This window comes from Salvia splendens, chromosome 10 (assembly GCF_004379255.2).
Source record: "Salvia splendens isolate huo1 chromosome 10, SspV2, whole genome shotgun sequence".
NCBI classification, from domain to species: Eukaryota; Viridiplantae; Streptophyta; class Magnoliopsida; order Lamiales; family Lamiaceae; genus Salvia; species Salvia splendens.
The window spans coordinates 14,838,592-14,859,044 of record NC_056041.1 but is presented as its reverse complement, the minus strand read 5'-3'; the positions used below and the strand labels follow the sequence as shown (position 1 = coordinate 14,859,044).

The 20,453-nt window shown below is 41.7% G+C and overlaps 3 protein-coding genes across 4 annotated transcripts; 2 read left to right on the top strand and 1 right to left on the bottom strand.

Annotated features, from left to right (window-relative positions):
- Window positions 1–441: 441 nt before the first annotated feature.
- Window positions 442–6,451, top strand: LOC121753125 (RNA-binding protein 39-like). The gene is made up of 14 exons (XM_042148308.1): window positions 442–489; window positions 734–1,364; window positions 2,630–2,711; window positions 2,794–2,850; window positions 3,085–3,140; window positions 3,794–4,019; window positions 4,138–4,224; window positions 4,357–4,431; window positions 4,627–4,710; window positions 4,859–4,923; window positions 5,004–5,169; window positions 5,270–5,358; window positions 5,936–6,050; window positions 6,145–6,451. Exons 2-14 carry the CDS (start codon window positions 781–783, stop codon window positions 6,190–6,192), a joined length of 1,734 nt encoding a protein of 577 aa, XP_042004242.1. The 5' UTR covers window positions 442–489; window positions 734–780; the 3' UTR covers window positions 6,193–6,451.
- A 708-nt stretch (window positions 6,452–7,159) lies between these two features.
- Window positions 7,160–10,734, top strand: LOC121753373 (probable 26S proteasome non-ATPase regulatory subunit 3). 2 transcript variants are annotated; one of them, XM_042148661.1, is made up of 9 exons: window positions 7,160–7,293; window positions 7,499–7,592; window positions 7,830–8,020; window positions 8,313–8,450; window positions 8,544–8,680; window positions 8,746–8,800; window positions 8,875–8,985; window positions 9,461–9,700; window positions 10,065–10,734. In XM_042148661.1, the coding sequence occupies exons 2-9, from the start codon at window positions 7,511–7,513 to the stop codon at window positions 10,575–10,577; spliced, it is 1,467 nt and encodes a 488-aa protein (XP_042004595.1). In that variant the 5' UTR covers window positions 7,160–7,293; window positions 7,499–7,510; the 3' UTR covers window positions 10,578–10,734. The 2 variants fall into 2 exon arrangements, with proteins under 2 accessions (XP_042004595.1, XP_042004594.1); XM_042148660.1 differs by having other exon boundaries at window positions 7,209–7,387.
- Window positions 10,735–11,361: 627 nt separating this feature from the next.
- LOC121752675 (trafficking protein particle complex subunit 2-like protein) lies at window positions 11,362–19,701 on the bottom strand. Its single transcript, XM_042147783.1, has 6 exons — window positions 19,669–19,701; window positions 19,387–19,461; window positions 13,096–13,165; window positions 12,112–12,190; window positions 11,928–12,009; window positions 11,362–11,502 (listed from the first exon to the last, which is right to left on the bottom strand). Exons 1-6 carry the CDS (start codon window positions 19,699–19,701, stop codon window positions 11,362–11,364), a joined length of 480 nt encoding a protein of 159 aa, XP_042003717.1.
- Between the last annotated feature and the right edge of the window lie 752 nt (window positions 19,702–20,453).

Sequence of the window (20,453 nt, the reverse complement as noted above, 5' to 3'; positions counted from 1 at the left end):
ATTCTATAATCTTTAAAAAATTTAGGCAAAACATTAAAATGTGTTTAATCATTATGGGTATTGATAATGTCTTGGAACCATTGGAAAACATCTTATTTTTCATTCGTTAGCCATACCAAGTATAATTAGTTTTTCAATTCAATTCAATTCAATTCAATTCAATTCAATTCAATTCCTGTGTTCTTGTCATAAGTCGCCCAGAAAAAAAAAATGTCTAATCACTAATTCTCAATTTTTATGTAATTAAAAAAAATTCCCCATACACTACAATCTCAAAATACTACTAGTAGCACTGTATAAAACAAAAGAAACTGATACTGATTTAAAGCCCATGTAAATGTAAAAGCCCCATGTTGAACAGCGAGGCCCGGCCCGATAATGACTTCAATTCTAAAGCCCGTTCGTAAGTTCAATTTAATTCAATAATAATTTATTACGTTTATAAAAACTAAAATCGGCTGCAGCACTTCTCAAATTCACTGCGATTTGGTAAGTTCAATTGAATTCAATTTTTAATTGTTAAACCCTAGTTCCCCTTCCCGTCGCGTTATTGCGCTACTGAAATCTCGATTTTTGTTCAATATGCATGTGTAAATTTAGTGTTGCGAAGTCTCAAGTGTTCCTCTCGTTCGCGAAGAAATGATATAGAGCGTTTTGTTAATTTGTAACCACAAGAAACTGATTATTGATTGATTTTCTTCTAATTTTGTTGGTGTTCTGTTAATTGCTGCAGATTTTTACGCAGTTTTATTCAAGCTTCTAAAATTTAGCTTGTTAAGGATGGATTTTGATGAATATGAATACCTAGAAAATACAGTGGAGAATCCAGAAGCTAAGAAATTGGAGGGGAAGGCCAATGGTGGTGGAAAAGATGATTATGAAGAGAAGGACAGGAGTCGGAGCTCGAAACTCAGAAGCGTCGAGGAAGATGGGGATGATTTGGATCACCCGTCGAAGCCGTCTAGGTCAAGGAACGAGTCCTATGATTATGAGAAAGATAGGGGAACACGCTATGGCTCATCTTCAAGAGATAGGGAGAGAGGTGAAAGAGGTGAGAGAGGTGAAAGAGGGGAGAGAGGTGAGAGAGATAGACGGGAGCATCGAACAAGGGACAAGGAGGAGAGGAATAGAGATAGAGAGAAAGATAGTGACAAGAAAAGGAATGGTAACAGAGAGAGAAGAGAACGTGATAACGACAGAGATAGAGTCAAGGACGAAGAACAAGAGAGGTCCAAACGAAGCAGAAATCACTCAGAAAGGCATCATGAAGAACGGGCGAGAGAGAAAAGTAAAGAATTGGAGAATGTTGAACCAGAATTTAAACCAAGGGAGAGGGCGTTTAGAAATCAAGACCGTGATAACAGGTAACTTCATATTTTTCCGTCTATCATATCATATGAATGTGGACCATAACCTGGGTCTGCAGTTTAATTTTGCCAAGTAGAATTGTTAAGAAAATTGCATTAAGATGATGAATTAATAGGAATCTAATCAGTAAAAATTGCCTTAAGCAATTCATTTGATTTGATGTCCTCATCAATTGGTCCATTCGATTAAGAAACTGAAGGTAGAAATAGTTGGACTTGGGACTCCCTATAAATTGTAAAAACCATTCTGCTAGAAAAAATACAACACGCCTTTTTTTGTTATAGAATATTTAGGGAGTTTCAGATATCTCAAATTCAGATTAATCAAAAGATCTTCAGACTCGTCACACATTCTGTGGTCATATAGATGAGGTTTGTGTTAGTAGTATCTCAATCATGTACCAGTCTCATAGTGGCGATATTATCCAGAGGTGCTCTTTGAACCTAAGACTTGCATGGCTGGCTCGACTATACGAAGTAAGATACCAGTACCACAGAATTCAAATTTGATGTGTATGGCATGTTACTGCGAAATCCATTTTCTACTTGACTTGCATTTCCTTGTCTCTAATAGTTAAGATCCTTTATGGTTATTGAGTCATTGACTTGCATAATTATGCATAATGTCCTGTAAAAGTTTCTGTATTGTGATAAATGATGATGTCCATGCATCATCATGTGTCTACCTTGTGATTTACTTGCCCATCTGCTCAAAATTTGAGGTCTAAACTCCTGGATATGGTGGTTCTGTTAGCTAAACTGGCTTCTTTGGTGTCACTGTATAATTTACCATTTCATGATAGTAGAATTATTCTTTAATATGCTGGTTCAACATGTAATATTAGGTTTGCCATATAGGGGCCTGCGTTGTTAGTCAATCCTGAAGTTTTTCAGTGTTCACATTTCTCTTAATTGCCACTTTGTCCCCCAGGTTGGTCTCATTACTTCAATATCAAGATGTTACTTGTTTTGACCTAGTTAGACAACATATTGACCCTATGGAGTTGCCTGCAGGGTTGTGATCTTGGGTTTGGCTCCTTTAAGCATACTGGAGATATTTTTGCTTCGTTGTTGGAACTATTTCTTTTTTGAATATGAAAACTTCGCACATATTTATTTATTGTCAAGAAGCAAAGAGTTTTCTCAGACTTTACTATGCAGATGGTCAAGGCTGCTGCTCATGTCTTAGTTAACTAGACCATTACCTGATTCTTATTGCGGCAGACTTATATTATAGCTTTCACATGTTCTATTTTTTGCAGAAGATACAAAGACAAAAGGGAAGAGAAAGTAGAGCCAGAAGTTGACCCCGAGCGAGACCAGAGGACGGTTTTTGCTTATCAGGTGTTTGATCGGCTGATAATTTTTTTTCTAGTTCTTTCATTGCATCTGAGGTCCCTGACACATTTTGTTACCATTTCTGTAGATCACCTTAAAGGCTGGTGAGCGAGATATATATGAGTTCTTCTCTAGAGCTGGCAAGGTTGACCTCACATTCTTATTTGTAGTCTTACTCATTTTTAGCTAGTATGTTATATTTCTGTAGGTTTCTTGCTTCTGCTAAACATGTAGTGTGTGATCCAACCTTCCTTTGGGAATATAAAAAGTAAACACACATCATAATCTGAGCTTGTGTTCTATTATGACTGCATTTTATTACTACCTGAAGGATTATGATTTTTGGTTTGTAAAATTTTCTTTTGTTTTTCACTTTTAGGTCAGAGATGTGCGGCTTATAATGGATCGCAACACCAGACGCTCCAAGGGAGTCGGGTAAATTATGCATATTGTATATAAATTCATTTTTTCCCTTGGCTATTTGCTTAAAATGCTAGTATATATTTGGTCAGAGATGCCACTTCATTTCCAATCTTGTGAAAGATTACTTACTTTCTGTCAGTTTTTGTGCGTGTTTTATTTGGTTTGGGGATGGTGTCCAAAACTAGACACCTATAACAATTAACAACAATGACATGAAGCTATTTATGAAGTAATTTTGGTTTGACCAAATAATACTTGCTGTTTTCATGGTATGTAGAGAAGAAAATGGTTAAATTAGAAATATAAATCATTTGCTGGCTGAACTATCTTCTATATTTGTTCGTTCTTAATTTTGCTACATATGATGCTTCCTGGTTCATGATGTAAGAGGGAACTTTGTGTCTTTGCAAAACCTGGTAATAACTGTATCCTGTTAATGATTTCCAGTTCATGTGAGCTACACTACTAAGAATCCAGGAGAAAGTTTCTTTGAGTTGAGAGAATTTTGTTGATGCAGTAACCCGTCATTGTAACTTTGAATTATATAATCTCCATCAGCATAAAGAGTATGTGCTCGTTGTTTGCAGGATTTGCACTGATAGTATACTAGTATGTTATTATTATCCTCCATGATTGCTGATGATCAACTTCTTCTTTGTTGGCAGATACATTGAGTTTTATGATTCAATGTCTGTTCCTATGGCAATAGCTCTATCGGGTCAGCCACTTCTTGGTCAGCCAGTCATGGTAAAGCCATCTGAAGCTGAGAAGAATCTTGTTCAGTCTACTACCGCTGCCAGTGGTGGACTTCTTGGCCCATACTCGGGGGGTGCTAGAAGGCTATATGTTGGCAATCTACCTCTTACTATCAAAGAAGAACAGCTTCGCCAGGTGGGACATCCCAATATTTGTAATTAGATAGTATCATCCTTGTTAGATGGTAGACATGTGTGTTAGTCAAAATAGATTCTGTTAGTCAAAATAGATTCTGATTTGGGATCTTGCATAGGTATTTGAGCCTTTTGGTGCTGTGGAGCTTGTACAGATGCCCAGTGATCCAGGGACTGGGAATTGCAAAGGCTATGCTTTTATACAGGTGATTTTAAGTTTGATGTGGTATGACTTTCAGATGAAAGTAGAGAATACTGATGGCATTATCCACCCTTGTGTTAAGAGTACTTTTATGGCCCTTCGTTCTTAATTGCATACCTGACATTGTTCCTGGCAGTTTGCACGCCTAGAAGATGCAAAGGCTGCTCAAAATCTGAATGGGCAACTGGAGATTGCAGGTCGATTAATCAAGGTATTGAGACTTCCTTTATTTCCCCTTCCTCATTCATTTTATTACCAATTGTTTTTTTTCACTGTAGGGGAAGATGCATAGAGGTGTGTAACTAGTTTATGTTTTGCTATGGAGCAAATGGTCACACCTCTAGGAATTTTCTTGATGACAAATCCTTGGTATATTGTTCTCTTTGTTGATTTTCTCACTTTGTAGGTTTCTGCTATTACTGATCAAGCCGGAATGCAAGAGGCTGGAGTAAATCTTGCTGATCTGGATGATGATGAGGGCAATGGCTTGGTTAGTCATGCTACACATTTTCTCTCATCCTTTTTACATCATGCTATGTTTTTTCCTAGTTTTTAGTTGACTTTAATTCTCTTAGTATCTAGTTTGTTATTTAGTATTGCACACAAAATGCTGATCTTTGTTCTCACCTGATGTGCAGTCCTTGAATGCACAGTCTCGTGCGCTTCTTATGCAGAAATTGGACCGAACTGGGACTGCTTCAAGGTTAATATCTTTTGGTTTTATACTGTTATCTAGGATTTATGTTGATACTTACTCTTATACACAATTTTCACGTACTGCAGTATCACTGGTTCATCAGTAGCATCAGCTTTTGGACAGGCCTCTGGTCAAATGCTTCCTGGTCTAACAACTTTTTCTATGCCCGCTCTTACGGTTCCACCTGTAGATACAATTGGTGTTCCCAGTGAATGTTTATTGCTGAAGAACATGTTTGATCCTAATTCAGAGGTATGAAGTGGGAAGAATTATATTTACAGCCTCCTGCTTTTTTGGAGTTATTTATTATTTTAACAGTTATGGATGATATTCAAAACTTATTTTAATATAGACCGAGCCAGATTTTGATCTTGATATAAAGGAAGATGTCCAGGAGGAATGTTCAAAATTTGGCAGGTTAAAGCACATCTATATAGAAAAGTAAGTGGCCCATCACACCTCCCAATTTTTCTTTTGTTCCTTTCTACTGTTTCCTTCTTAAGTAAAATGGATTAAAAAAATGGTGCTCTTTGCAATTGGTTTGGTTTTGTGAATTTACTTGAATGGCTATCGACTCTGTCGCAACTATCCTCATTTGTGAAAACTTTTTCACTGGTTTGTAGCCTATCAAACTCATTTTGTTCTCATCCATATATAACAAGTAAATATCCTTTTCTTTGTCTCTTTGGCTAATATATGTGCCACTAGCCACCAACCTTTTTAGGTTTATTTGTCGTTGCTGAACCATAATAGTATGTTTTTCTTGTTGACCTTTTACCAATAAAAAAATCAAAAAGAAAAATGGAAATGAACTTTTGCTTGTACACGCTGGTCTGAAAATCAAGTGCTCTCTCTCTAAGCAGATGAAATTTTGCTTGTACTACTTGGTCTGAAAATCAAGTGTTCTCTTACTTAGCAGATTTATCCTTTTGTATGCATTTGAATGAATTACTTATTGCTGTTTAGAGTTCTTGGTTTCTGGCATGTCAATATTCGTATGCATTTTTCTTTCAATCAGGAATTCAGCTGGGTTTGTGTACTTGCGGTTTGAAAATGTTCAAGCGGCCATGGCTGCCCAAAACGCACTTCATGGTAGGTGGTTTGCTGGAAAGATGATCACGGCGAGCTACATGGTAACAACTTCCCCCCTCTTTCGTTATATCTAAGGTCGGGTATTCAACAATTCAAAGTTTTATTTAAAAAGTAACTATCGCCGTTTCGATGCAGGTTCACAGCGACTATGAAGCTAAATTTCCTGATAGCAGCAGCAGCTAGAGACTATAGTGCTGGTGGCGGTGGATTGCTATACAACTCATCCTTATTCCTTTTGGCGATTTTGTTTCCTTTTTAACCATAGAGAGGCTGCATAAATTAAATGTAATTTTGGAGCTTGCATTCTTTTCATTCTAGGTTGAAAGATTTTGACCTCTCTTCTCAAATATGCTAGTTATTTGGATCTATTTTTTAATGTCGTTGTGTGTGACATAATTAGTAACTACAGTCATTTTAAATTTGGGGCTATCAAGTTGACTTATTAATATTTGTATACTTACAAGTATATTTATATTAACAGTGAATTAGGAAATTGGGGGATAGTATGGTGTAAAATAGATTTCAGATGATATTAACAATATTGCAGAAATAGTTGGATCGGGTTGTACAATAATAGATTTCAGATGATATTTACAATATTGCAAAAATAATTGGATCGGGTTGTATAATAAGTTACGACAAGGATATTGGTTTTTGAACTCATGAATTTTGGTTAAATTTTAATATTTCTTGCAAATTTTAAAATTCGTCTAAATATTAGTGCAAATTTCACATTTTATTTGCTTTATCAATTATTATATCGACTAAAGTATATGATTTCTTTATTCTATTTGACATAAGTGACTTTATTCTACTTGTCACAAAGTTTGAAAAGTGGTAAAAATATGGTGCTCATGTAGAATAAAGTTTTTACCGAAAATATATTATTTTGTTTAGTTTGAAAAATAACAAGTAAAATGTAAAATTTATGGTATTTCAGATCAAAATTAAAATTCATAGATCAAAATTAAATTTATAAGAAATACTAAAATTTGACTAAAGTTTATAATTTTGGAGATCAATTTTCATCAGTACAATACGGCTATAGATTGAAACTTTTGATGTAGAGGGTTCGAAATTTTTTTTTCATAATTTACAAAACAAATCAAAATTCATAAATTTATTTAGAAATTTCTGAAGTAATGCCACCAAAATAAAATAGTCTTAGCAATAATAAACCATGGAGTGTTGAAAAAGAAACATTTTACTCCCTTGCAAACAGGTCCTTCAAATCTAGGGTTTTTCCTTCATAATTCAATCTGGCTCAAAATCATCGATTCTGAGGTTCGATTCTTCCACGTTTTTCCAATCCGTTCATTGCCTTCTTTCGTTTTTCTTTGTTGCATTTCTAGTTCAGTTCCGACTGACTCGATTCTAGGTAAGGACAGTGAATCAGGTTTCGTAACTAAAAGGAAGAGAATGAAATTGGAGATTTTCAGCTGTTGTTTATGTATTTTGCCTGACGATTGTAGTGGCGTTTGTGTATCAGATTTCGAAGAAAATGACGCAAGACGTTGAGATGAAAGAGCAGCAGCCCACTCCATCGAATCCTGTCTCATCAACTTCTCCTTCGGCTCTTCAGCGTCAGTATTTACTACTTAGGCGTTTCAAATTTACTTTGGATTTACTGTAAGGCGTTGCCTAATCGTAATTCGCTTTGGGGATATAGTTTGAAGTGTCGGAGTTCATTTTCTGTAGTATTTTGTTACATTTGAAAATATTGTGGAATTGATGCTTAATTGGAAATTAGTATGAGCATCAATTTTATAATCAATGCACTTCATTGGGTTGTATTTTGCATTTTTGGTTTCTTGTATTAGAACTGAAGGACATAGCTGCATTAATCGAGGTGGGGGCTTATGCAAGAGAAGTTCGTAGGATTGTCAGAGCTATTCGATGGACAATCCAGCTGAGGAAGAATCTTACAGCTTCTGTGGTTTCTGCTTTTCTTAAGTTTGTGCTTTTGCCAGGATCAGACGTGCATACTCGCTTGTCTTCTTATGTTCCTAAGGTAAACATGTCTATATTCGACTGAATTGTTGAATTTACTGTACAGAGTGTGTTGTTCGGCTTGTAAGGTGTTGATAGGTGATTGGTATATTTTATACAGACCATGTGTTTAATCTGTCACCAAAATTTTCTTACATTTTTACATTCACTTGTTGGTATATGTGATGGTTTCAGTTTTCCCTCTATTTCTATTCTTTGTCCTATCTATAAAGTTTACTAATTGAATCGTTTCTTTAAGTTAAGGGGCTGCATGTATTGGTAGCATCACTTTACTAGATTTTTTATGGTTATAGGAGGACGAGCATGATATGGTAATTGATACAGCAACATCTGGTACCCAAACTCCTGCAAAGCACTCCTTACCCGAGCTTGAGATCTATAGCTATTTGCTTGTTCTGATATTTCTGATTGATCAGAAGAGATATGATGAGGTATGGGTGTGTGATTATTTTAGCACCAGAAGCTTGTCACTTCCATGATGTCTGAACATTTGGAATATATGGGTGGTTCTTGTTTGTCTACAGGCTAAGGCTTGCTCTTCAGCTGGCATAGCTCGTTTAAAGAATCTCAATAGAAGAACTGTTGATGTCCTTGCTTCCAGGCTCTACTTTTACTACTCTCTAAGCTATGAACTTACTGGGGCTCTTGCTGAAATACGAGGGTATGTATATTTGTCTGCTGTTTGTAAGCTTGTGTCGCATCTAATGGAATAGCATTTCTTAACAGTAATCTTCTCGCTCTACACCGAACTTCGACTATGCGCCATGACGAGTTGGGTCAGGTTGGTTGTCATCGCTCTTTAGTTATAATCTTGTTATTGTTTTTTGTGACTGATGACATACTGGCATAATACAGGAAACACTTCTGAACCTGTTACTGAGGAATTACCTCCATTACAACTTATACGATATGGCAGAGAAACTGAGATCAAAGGCTCCTCGTTTTGAAGCTCACTCAAATCAGCAGGTAAATCAATTCATAGTTTTATGTGGGTCAGTTTCAAGGCAGATTTCCTGCCCCTGTGTCAAACTGATATTGGAAATTTGGAATTGGACAAAAATGTGAAATGTAATTTAAAGCAATGGGCTTATGAATTCCCATGTATTCTCAGTCTTTGTAGGGTTGGTAAAGGGCCTGAATAACTTACTGTACTGTACTCAGTTCCGACTCATTAATATCAAGAGGATCCATTATTTTGCTAAGGATTTGTTTTTAGACTCTGATTATTGAAAATTAACAAAAGTATAACTTCTCTCAGCCATGTTACTACTGCTCATACTATTATATAGTTACTTAGGGTTTTATTTCGGTTTATTTTGTTGTCATCTTGTCTAGGGAGGTGTGGATGGTAATTGTTCTTTGGCTATAGGTAGCTATAACTTAGGTTGTTGGAGTTTATGCCTATACATTCTAATTATTCTCATCTATGAATCTTCTGCAGTTCTCTCAGTATCTGTTTTACCTTGGAAAGATCAGGACAATTCAATTAGAATATACTGACGCCAAAGAGTCTCTGCTCCAAGCTGCCAGGAAAGCACCCATTTCTGCCCTTGGTTTCCGAGTTCAGTGCAACAAATGGGCTGTGATTGTCCGCTTGCTGCTTGGGGAGATTCCAGAAAGAACTGTTTTCATGCAGAAGGGGATGGAGAAGGCACTGCGACCATACTTCGAGCTTACAAATGTGAGTACAACACTCGTAAATTCTGACCGTAAGAATCACCTTCATGTTTAAGTCCAGGTTTTGTTCTATCTAGAGTCTGGTTTTTGTCCTTGTCAACCAACCTATAAATGAAGAGAGTGAAATTTGCAGGATAGCTGAGAAAAAAAAGCTAATTAACAAAATCATTATTCAACTTTATTCGGCATTAAGAAGTTGTAAAATCTTTGGGGCTGTTTGGACTGAAAAGATAATGACTTATCTGGCCATTCCAAAAGTTTGGGAAGGAGGGAAGTATTAAATACATGGGAGCCTTTTTTAGCTTCTCTAATAGGTAATGCTCTATCCCATAGTTATTTGGCATTCACATATTCTGTTGTGGGCACAGGCTGTTCGTATTGGAGATTTGGAGCTCTTCAAATCTGTGGCTGAGAAGTTTGCCAGCACCTTCAGCTCTGATGGAACAAGCAATTTGATAGTTAGGCTACGGCACAATGTTATCCGGACTGGCTTGCGGAACATCAGCATCTCATACTCCAGAATCTCACTTGTTGATGTAGCTAAGAAGCTAAGACTGGATTCTCCGAATCCTGTTGCTGATGCTGAGAGCATTGTTTCTAAAGCAATCAGAGATGGTGCAATCGATGCTACTTTGGATCGTGCTAATGGATGGATGGTATCAAAGGAGACTGGGGACATTTACTCCACAAATGAGCCTCAAATAGCATTCAACTCGAGGATCGCCTTCTGCCTGAATATGCACAATGAAGCTGTCCGTGCCCTCCGTTTCCCGCCTAACTCCCATAAAGAAAAGGAAAGTGCAGAAAAGAGGAGAGAGAGACAGCAGCAAGAGCAAGAACTTGCTAAACATATAGCTGAGGAGGATGATGATGAATTCTGAGGCCTTCCTTTTATTCAAGAATTTTCTGAGTTTTCAGCAACGGAGTTTCATTTCTAATTCCATAAACTGCATGTGCTACTACTATTCTCTCATTATAGCTTTTGCATTCTATTGTATGAATTTTCTGTTTTAGAATTCAAGTGTTTTAATTTGTTTATTTTACCTATTTTAACTGATTCGGTCAGTGGGAACTGGAAAAATAACCCCCTTTCTTCTACTAACTCCGTCCCACCCAGCCTAAGCGAGGCGTTTCATTTTCTGACCTGTTTTGGGAAATGATAATAAATAATTAAAGTGGAGATGAAATTAAGTAAGAGAAAGAATAATATTATCATCATTTTTTCAAAATAGATCCAAAAATAAAACGTCTTTAAGTTGGGACAGAGGTGGTGCATATATTCGCAATGAATGTTTTGGCTCTACAGTTGTAATTTGGAAGAAACATTAGAGTTGGGAAGGAATATATGTACACCTCAGATATGTGATGTATGCAATTGTTATTATTGTTATATGCAATTTGTATCTTGATCTTGATTCGTCGCCTTCTTGTTGCATTAATCATGATTGAATGATCTCATTAGGAGTAGTAAGTTATTGTGGTTCTATTAAACTCGAAACAGGGACCTTTCGGTACATCAAAGATGAAAGAAATACATAAAGATTCAAGTTTGAATGCACAGCTTCTGATTATATTGGATGCAAATCAAAACATTTGGCATCTTGGAAAATCAACATGTATTAGTTACAACGTGAATATGTCAACAGAGGAGGGGCTTTAAATCATTCAGCCACCCGAACTTAACCCAAAGGACTTGACAATTGTGCTAACTCTTTCAGCAAACTTTCTGGATGTTATTTTCTTCCCCGGGATGTGAAACGGGTTTGAAACTGCATCAACATAGGCAGTGTGGAACCTCCCGAAAAACTGTGAAAATTCAGATGACAATGAAAAAGCATTGGCACAAAAAACAATCAGAATAGAAAAGTTTGTAATCTGATTAACAACATGCAGCATAGTAAAAAGAAAGGACTAATAATGATCAAACTCTGGTTGCAACTGATTTCATGCTGTTGAGCCAAATTATGATAGTAATATATCTGAATGAGCACAAGATTGAGGAGGAGAGATTCAAATGCATGAAGAGCCTAACAATGATAAAAAGTGGCTTCTTGCGGTTTTTGGTGGTCAAGTTTTAAATGAAGTGACTACAATAACAGATATAAGATTCATGATTGTAATATAGATGGAATAAGCATGTTTCCATTAAGACAAAAAAAAAATTCTCATGGTAAGTAAAATAGGATGAGCAAGAAGCAGTTGCAGACATTTGTCGAAATTGTGACACTTACAACTCTAGCATCTACATCTCGAACTTCAAGATCAGTTGTTACCAATATGAACTTCACCTTGGTATTGGTCAAGTAACCATACCTGAGAAGCATTAGATCATGAGCACAGGTGAGCACTTACCTATGGACGAATAAGCAAATCCATCTTCTGTTTTCACCAAAGATAAGTATATTTTGTGCTTACACTTTGTAGTTTTCGGTTGGATTCAGCAAACCAAGAAATGTCTCGTTTATTATAAGGCCAGACTTTTTCGGGTTGTTCACTGATGAAAAAATATGCTAATAATTAGAAACATGCCATTGTTAAATGAACAGATAAGAGACACAATTCCAGTAAAGCATATAAGTAACATCATAAGCTACAACAGATAGGGCATATGAGAAAACTAGACCTATTTCTTTACACTTCTCTTCCACATGATACTACCAAGTGTTCCCTTTACAATTTGAATCTTGACTATACCAAAATACTCCTCTATATATTTCTAGATCAACTCAAATGATTCTAATGTAAATTTTGCTTGGATGGAAACTGCTCCACTTGTTACAAACTCTAGATGTGGTACTTAATAGATCATTTTCACTGCTACACACCAACTTAACAATCCTCGATTGTATTACCTCTACCTTATGTATGCACGCTCTGAAATACGACAATTTTGTGCATCTGTGGTGGTGTTATAATGCTCTCTCTCTCTCTACATCTGCCCAACCCCATATATGCTGCAGTTCAATCTAAGTACATGCAACACGATTCATAGGCACTTATATCAACATAAACCTTGAATTTTATGCATCCATACATGTGGTGCACTGCATCATGGTATTCTAGAACTGTTAAAACACTGAATCACACATTACACCCACCTGTAGACTGACACAAATCTGAGTAAGTTACAGCATTCAAAACACCTAAAAATCCTCCCCTCAGTTCCACCAATTGCTCTCTATCTAGCTAAGTTTCTCTTTCATTGAATTTCAAATTGAATCTCTGTTGATCGACTTCTGAAGATCCTAACACGCAATGTAGATTCAAACGCATTCCACGCGAATCATCATTTGCTCTATATCGAAAAAATGAAAATGCCTCGATTCTAAAGTTTAAGTATTACACTGATCAACAATGAACCGAGTAGAAAACCAAACCCGAACTAACAAGCATATGTACCTCTTTCATCAACGACGTCGAGAGAACAATGCACGATGTGATGACGCTTGAGCGAATGATACGAGCATCCCTATCAGTAACGAGCGTGATGCCTCGGAGCAGCGGGAGCGTTCGGCTGAGCAGGAACAGAGCATCGATGCCTCGGAGCAGGGGGAGCAAGAGGCTGAGCAGGAACAGAGCATAGGGGAACGAGAGGCTGTTATCGAGTCGCCCACGCGCCGACAGCTGAACCCGAGCACAGCAGCAACGACGAGGTCGTTGAGGCCAAGGAACCGAATTAGACCACCGCAGAGGCTTGGGGATTAGGATCGCGTATCCGCGATCGATTAGTAGTAGACTTCTTTATTTACGTCTTTATTGTTTCTTCTATTTTTGGAATATTATTATTATTTTTGTGGCAATTGAGTCGGGCGAATTATAAGCCCCGTTCGGGTTTTCTTAGTTGGTTCTTTCCCGAACGTATTAGGATTAGGTCGAACCAACCCTAGGGTTTAGATATAAATAGAGCCGTTGTGATAGCAAACGATTATGAATGAATAATATTAACTTTGGCTCAATAGCTTATCAAACAAGAAACCTCTCCTAAGGCTGCCGACGAGAACGATCTCGCGCTCAGCCGCCCTTCGTTGGAAGAATCGCCGACCCAAGGTTCTTGGGCGCTCGACAATTCCGACGCGTGTTTCTTGATTGTGTTGGAACTTCGACGTTGAGGATCGAGATCCTTAACAACTGGTGTCTTTCATTGCGTACTCTCCATGGACGGCTCGGATAACCTAATTCCACCCGCGGGCCTCCTCACCGGAGGCAACGCACAGTTACTGGTCGGCGACCCGTCGCGCCGAGCATCAACATTCAATCGTCGCAGCGACGGTCAGCCGCGACAACAACAGCGTGAGACCCCCGCAAGACGTCGCAGGGGCGACGACTCTTCCTTCCAACGGCTTCGAGATACTCCTGGCCCGATTTGATCAATTAGAGAGCAGTTTGAAGGCGACGAACAGACGTGTAGACAATATTGAGGCACCGCGCAACTCCGAGCCGGAAATTACCTACTACTCGGACGATGTTGATTTGGAGGGGACTCGTTCCCCGCGTGATGAGTGGATGGCGGACGAGGGTGTCCCCCGGACTTTCATCCATGGCAGGCACGGCCGTGGTGGGGATATCCGTAACCGCCGGGGCGCGTTGCGCGCTGGATTCAGGCGCGACGACAATTATGGGCAGAACGACTACAATCCTATAGCCTCCCGTGTTCGGCCCGATACCAGGCAGCGCACAAGTTGGGACAGACCGAGGGATCGTTACGGGGGTGATATCGATCGGGGTTTTCAGGGATATCGCCAACCTACCGCGTGGGATGCACCCCGCACGGCTCACCCCACGGCAAGGACAGATAGACCCAAGGATCTCTCCATGAAGGCGCCCCGTTTTGACGGATCGGATGCAGCGAATTGGATTTCACGCGTTGAGTATTATTTCGATCACTTACAGATGCCGGATTCTGAACGCCTGCACTACGTGGTCATGCTTTTTCAACCACCGGCCGCCGAGTGGATCTTTAATTACCGAGCTAACAATCCGGTGGTGACTTGGCTGGAATTCTTGGAGGACGTGCGCCACAGGTTTGATCCGCAGAGTTTTCGCAACAGTATTGGTCCATTATCCAAATTGGTTCAGACTGGATCGGTGGCTGAATATCACGATGCGTTTGAACGCTACCTTAACAGAGTTCAAGGGCTGTCCGAGGAGGCGCTGATCCCGATTTTTATAACTGGTCTGAAGGAGCCTTTTCAGGAAAAAGTGGAGTTGCAACAGCCAGGGTCACTGGCTGAGGCTATGGCGTTGGCATTGCGGCTGGGGGCATCGCACGAGGCGCGCCTGCAGTCGTCGAGTCGGGGTAAATGGCAGAATCGGGATTCACGATTTTCCTCGGCCAATCAAGGCCCGGCAGGTGGGCAAGCGGACCCGTCACCCAAGGAATCGGCAAAACCAAGCTTTAGACCGATTCGGGTGTCGAACGCGGAGAAATCGGAGCGTTCCCGAAAGGGCCTATGCTATCATTGCCCAGAAAAGTGGACACCCGGCCACGTGTGCAAACAGAAGATGCTTTCTTATGTGGGCAAGGACGAGCCCGACGCGGGTCAAGGGGAATCGGAAGCCGAGGATGAGGGTGACACGGTTATAGCTGCGGATTTGTCGCACCTCCAGTCCTTAGCAGGGGGCTCTACATCTCGTCCCTTCAATGTAGTGGGTACAATCGGGATAACGACGGTGAGCATACTTATAGATACGGGCAGTACACATGACTTCCTTCACCCGCGAGTGGCGAAGCAGTTACAATTAGCACTCACTCCTATTCGCCCATTCCGTGTGTATGTGGGCAACGGCGCATCGATAATCTGCTCCCACATCGCACGCCGTACGAAGCTGTTAGTGCAAGGGGTGGACTTCCTAATTGATCTACACATTATGGAGATCCACGGACCGGATGTGGTTTTGGGTATGGATTGGCTGGAGTCGTTGGGCAAGGTATCCGCCGATTTTGTTGGGAAAACCTTGGAGTTCAGTCAGCATGGGGTCCGGGTGACACTACATGGCGTCCAACCTTCCCCAAGCCTAATTTCCTTACAGTCGCTGGCAATGCTCACAGCTCATTCCCCGAGCCACGAGTTTTATGAAATTATTGGGGTTGATACAGAGGGTGCGGCGACCGCGGCAGCGGCGGAGGAAGAATTTCCACCGGACACTCCACCCGAGGTTAGCCGCATTTTGGAGCAGTTCCGCCAGTTGTTCTCGATGCCAACAGGCATGCCGCCGCGTAGGGAGTTCGACCATCGTATACATCTACGTCCGGACTCGAAGCCGGTCAATGTGCGTCCTTATCGCTATCCGTACTTTCAGAAAAACGAGATCGAGCGCCAAGTGCGCGACATGCTAGAGCAAGGGATAATTCAGAGGAGCCATAGCCCTTTCTCCTCTCCAGTCCTCCTAATCAGGAAGAAGGATGGGACATTCAGGTTTTGCATTGATTACCGAGCACTGAATTTGGCCACGGTCCCAGACCATTTCCCAATACCGACGGCAGATGAACTTTTCGATGAACTCGGGAAGGCCAAATTTTTCACTAAGTTGGACTTGCGCTCGGGATACCATCAGATACGCATGCATGACTCAGATGTTTTTAAGACGGCTTTCCGCACACACGACGACCACTTTGAGTTCCTTGTTATGCCATTTGGCCTCACCAATGCCCCATCTACCTTGCAAGCGGCCATGAACGGGATTTTTCAGCCGTTGCTTCGGAAATGTGTGATCGTTTTCTTCGACGACATTCTTGTTTATAGCCCAACTCTCGAAGAACATGGTTCACACTTGGCGGAGGTGTTAAAATTACTACAGCAGCATCAGTTTTTTGTCAAGCTGTCCAAATGTTCTTTCTGCGGCACGACGGTGGAGTACTTGGGTCACTTAGTGTCGGACGGAGTGTTAAAGGCAGACCCGACTAAGATCGTAGCAATGACTTCATGGCCGCCGCCCAAGAAGGTGAAACAGCTGCGGGGATTCTTGGGACTGACAGGTTATTATCGGAGATTCGTCGCGAATTACGCTATGATCGCGGCACCCCTCACGGATCTCCTTAAAAAGGAGGCATTTGCATGGTCGCCAGCGGCGGAATCTGCGTTCTCCGCCCTCAAACAGGCTATGACGACGGCGCCAGTCTTGAGTCTTCCGGATTTTGAAAAACAGTTCTGCATTGAGACTGACGCCTCGGACATAGGCATCGGTGCGGTCCTCATCCAGGATAGGCACCCGATTGCCTACTTTAGTAAGAAATTGGGGCCTCGACGACGTGTCGCTTCGACTTATCATAAGGAATTGTACGCCATAGTGGAGGCAATACAGAAATGGCGACAGTACCTCCTCGGACGTGAATTTATCATTCGAAGCGACCAAAAGAGCTTGAAGGATCTCCTCCAACAGATTGTCCAGACCCCGGACCAACACCTATATGTGCGGAAGCTGATGGGTTATCGGTTCAGCATCGAATATAAGAAGGGAATCACGAACAAGGTCGCAGACGCCCTGTCCCGACGAGACGCCAGCAATGACACCGTCGGGGGCGACATCCGGGCCGCGGACCAGTTAACGGGCACCGACGCCACCTTGTTGGCCGTCATTGCTCATCCGATACCCAGGCTACTGGAATCACTGCGGGAAGAGACGTCGCGGCTACCGGATTTACGCGCGCTTGTGGACCAGATCACGGCAGGTACGGCTCCCCCGCATTTGGGCTTCAGTGACGGCCTTGTTTATTTCAAGCGCCGAATATTGCTCAGCCCCGACTCTAAGTTCAAACGAGTCCTCTTGACGGAACACCACTGCACGCCGCTTGCGGGCCACCCGGGGCATGAGCGTACGTTTCGTCTACTGTCGGCAGGATTTTATTGGCCGAACATGCGTAAGGATGTGAAGAAATTTGTCGAATCTTGCGCAGTGTGTCAATCGACGAAGTACTCCACACAAAAACCAGCTGGATTATTGCAGCCGCTGCCAATTCCGTCGCAGGTGTGGGAGGATGTGTCCATGGACTTCATTACGGGCCTTCCTCCCTCTCGGGGATACACCGTGATCATGGTGGTGGTGGACCGGCTCTCCAAGTATGCACATTTTGCGCCATTGCCTACCAAATTTGATGCCTTACGAGTAGCACATTTGTTCATCAACCCGGTGGTCCGACACCATGGGTTTCCGAAGACGTTGGTCTCGGACCGGGATTCGGTATTCTTAAATGCAACTTGGGAGGAAATGCTCCGTCTGAGCGGCACCAAACTTCATTTTTCCACGGCATACCATCCGCAGTCCGATGGGCAGACGGAGGTCCGGAACAGAGGCTTGGAGCAATATCTGCGCGCATTTGCAGTAGATCGGCCCTCTAAATGGTGTAATTTGTTACCGTGGGCGGAGTTGTCCCTTAATTGTTTCCACCACGCCGCACTTGGGACGTCACCTTTCCGAGCTCTTTATGGTCGCGATCCGCCTCTATTGGTCGCGGCCCCGCCTTTGGCTGCCACCCCCCCGAAAGTTGCAGAATTGATACGTCAACGGGGGTCGTTGCTTCACGAGTTGCGCAATAATCTGGCACGAGCCCAGCAGAGGATGCGGGATTCCGCAAATAAACACAGACATCACGTGGAGTTCGAGGAGGGAGACTTGGTGTGGCTGAAATTACAGCCTTATCGCCAGTTTTCGGTGGCCAAACCACTTTCGGCCAAGCTTGCAAGGCGATATTACGGACCTTTTGAGGTGATGCAACGAGTGGGCCCTGTTGCTTACCGACTACGTCTGCCGGAGGGGAGCCGAATACATGACGTCTTCCATGTCAGCCTTCTGCGAGAATTTGTGGCGGGTGAGGGGTCGATGACGCACGTTCCCTTGCCGTCGGATTTTGTTGGGGGTCGCCCAGTCGTTTACCCGGTGGCCTTGGTCGACAGCCAGATTATGTGGCACGAGGGAAAGGCACGGGAACATGTTCTTGTGCGATGGTCGGATGGTACGGACTCTCCATCGTGGGAACCTTTGGACGATATTCGCAGGCATTTTCCGAACCTCAACCTTGAGGACAAGGATGTTGTTAAGGAGGGGGGAGTTGATACGAGCATCCCTATCAGTAACGAGCGTGATGCCTCGGAGCAGCGGGAGCGTTCGGCTGAGCAGGAACAGAGCATCGATGCCTCGGAGCAGGGGGAGCAAGAGGCTGAGCAGGAACAGAGCATAGGGGAACGAGAGGCTGTTATCGAGTCGCCCACGCGCCGACAGCTGAACCCGAGCACAGCAGCAACGACGAGGTCGTTGAGGCCAAGGAACCGAATTAGACCACCGCAGAGGCTTGGGGATTAGGATCGCGTATCCGCGATCGATTAGTAGTAGACTTCTTTATTTACGTCTTTATTGTTTCTTCTATTTTTGGAATATTATTATTATTTTTGTGGCAATTGAGTCGGGCGAATTATAAGCCCCGTTCGGGTTTTCTTAGTTGGTTCTTTCCCGAACGTATTAGGATTAGGTCGAACCAACCCTAGGGTTTAGATATAAATAGAGCCGTTGTGATAGCAAACGATTATGAATGAATAATATTAACTTTGGCTCAATAGCTTATCAAACAAGAAACCTCTCCTAAGGCTGCCGACGAGAACGATCTCGCGCTCAGCCGCCCTTCGTTGGAAGAATCGCCGACCCAAGGTTCTTGGGCGCTCGACAATTCCGACGTGTGTTTCTTGATTGTGTTGGAACTTCGACGTTGAGGATCGAGATCCTTAACAGCGAATCATCCCCCTTGGTAAAACTCTGTATGTACAACGGATTATTCTGCACACAACACGATTTTACCATTTTCAACATTTTTTAGTTAGCTAAAACAATCATCTGCCTCGGTAAAACTCTGTATGTAGAACGGATTTTACAGCCAAAATTTCATTTCGATTTTCAAGCTTTTTGATCAATCAAGCTCAAATTCGGATTTTAGGAGACAGATTGAATTAATGTAGAATCAAAACGGAAAAAAAGGGTGAGGACCTGGTGGCCGACGACGGCGACGCAGACGATCATGCCTTCACTCTTGGTTGAGCTCAGATCTTTTTTGCAGAGTTAATTAAGTGAGAAAAAAAATATAACCAATAACTTTCACCATCAACAAATTATGTATATCGTTATACTCGTTAATAAAATAGCCTTTTCATATTAGTTCATATTAGCACGTGAAGATCTTGTAGTATTTGAATGTAATATGTACATGAAATTTTATGCATTTCTACAAGCCTTGCTGACTGCAAAGCTCGAGACCGAGATCCTCGATCAGTGGGATCGGGCTTTGTTTAATGTTGGCCGCGCTAGGGGCAGAGGCTTCAGATGAAAGCATCGGATGAATACCGAGCTCCAAACCACTTGTGCATAGGGAATTCTTTCCATTTCTCTATGCTCCAATCCATTTTCAAGACATTTCATTTAACTGAACTTAGACCTTTCAATTTAACCAATAGATACATAGGTCATATAATATAAGAATATAAAGTATTTTTACACAAGAAATACCTTGTCTAGGTGGCTTTTTCTGCCGAGCATGAGGTGATCGACTTCATTATGTGTCGATTGCAAGCCTAGAGCTCTGCGGGTTTAAGGAGATGTTCAATGTCGGGTGGTTGGTCGGCTCCACGATGGAAACCTCGATCCCCTGCGGTGGAGGTCGATAGGAAGTCTATGATCAAGAAGTGAGGCTTTGAAAACAGTTGATCATGTGAAGTAGGCTGTGTTTTTTATCCACTATTATGTTAGTTTTTGCTGCAACTTTACCTCCCTTTTGT

Excerpts from the sequence above, each read along its gene's own strand:
- LOC121753125 (XM_042148308.1), top strand. The coding sequence starts at position 781 with ATGGATTTTGATGAATATGAATACCTAGAAAATACAGTGGAGAATCCA. Across the intron at positions 4,020-4,137 it reads AAGAAGAACAGCTTCGCCAG|GTATTTGAGCCTTTTGGTGC; the intron begins GTGGGACATCCC and ends GATCTTGCATAG. Across the intron at positions 4,432-4,626 it reads TTGCAGGTCGATTAATCAAG|GTTTCTGCTATTACTGATCA; the intron begins GTATTGAGACTT and ends CTCACTTTGTAG.
- LOC121752675 (XM_042147783.1), bottom strand. The coding sequence starts at position 19,701 with ATGATCGTCTGCGTCGCCGTCGTCGGCCACCAG. Across the intron at positions 13,166-19,386 it reads TCTCGATCCTCAACGTCGAA|GGATGCTCGTATCATTCGCT; the intron begins GTTCCAACACAA and ends CGTTACTGATAG. Across the intron at positions 11,503-11,927 it reads GAGATGTAGATGCTAGAGTT|TTTTTCGGGAGGTTCCACAC; the intron begins GTAAGTGTCACA and ends GAATTTTCACAG.
- LOC121753373 (XM_042148661.1), top strand. The coding sequence starts at position 7,511 with ATGACGCAAGACGTTGAGATGAAAGAGCAGCAGCCCACTCCATCGAAT. Across the intron at positions 8,681-8,745 it reads GCTCTTGCTGAAATACGAGG|TAATCTTCTCGCTCTACACC; the intron begins GTATGTATATTT and ends ATTTCTTAACAG. Across the intron at positions 8,986-9,460 it reads AAGCTCACTCAAATCAGCAG|TTCTCTCAGTATCTGTTTTA; the intron begins GTAAATCAATTC and ends AATCTTCTGCAG.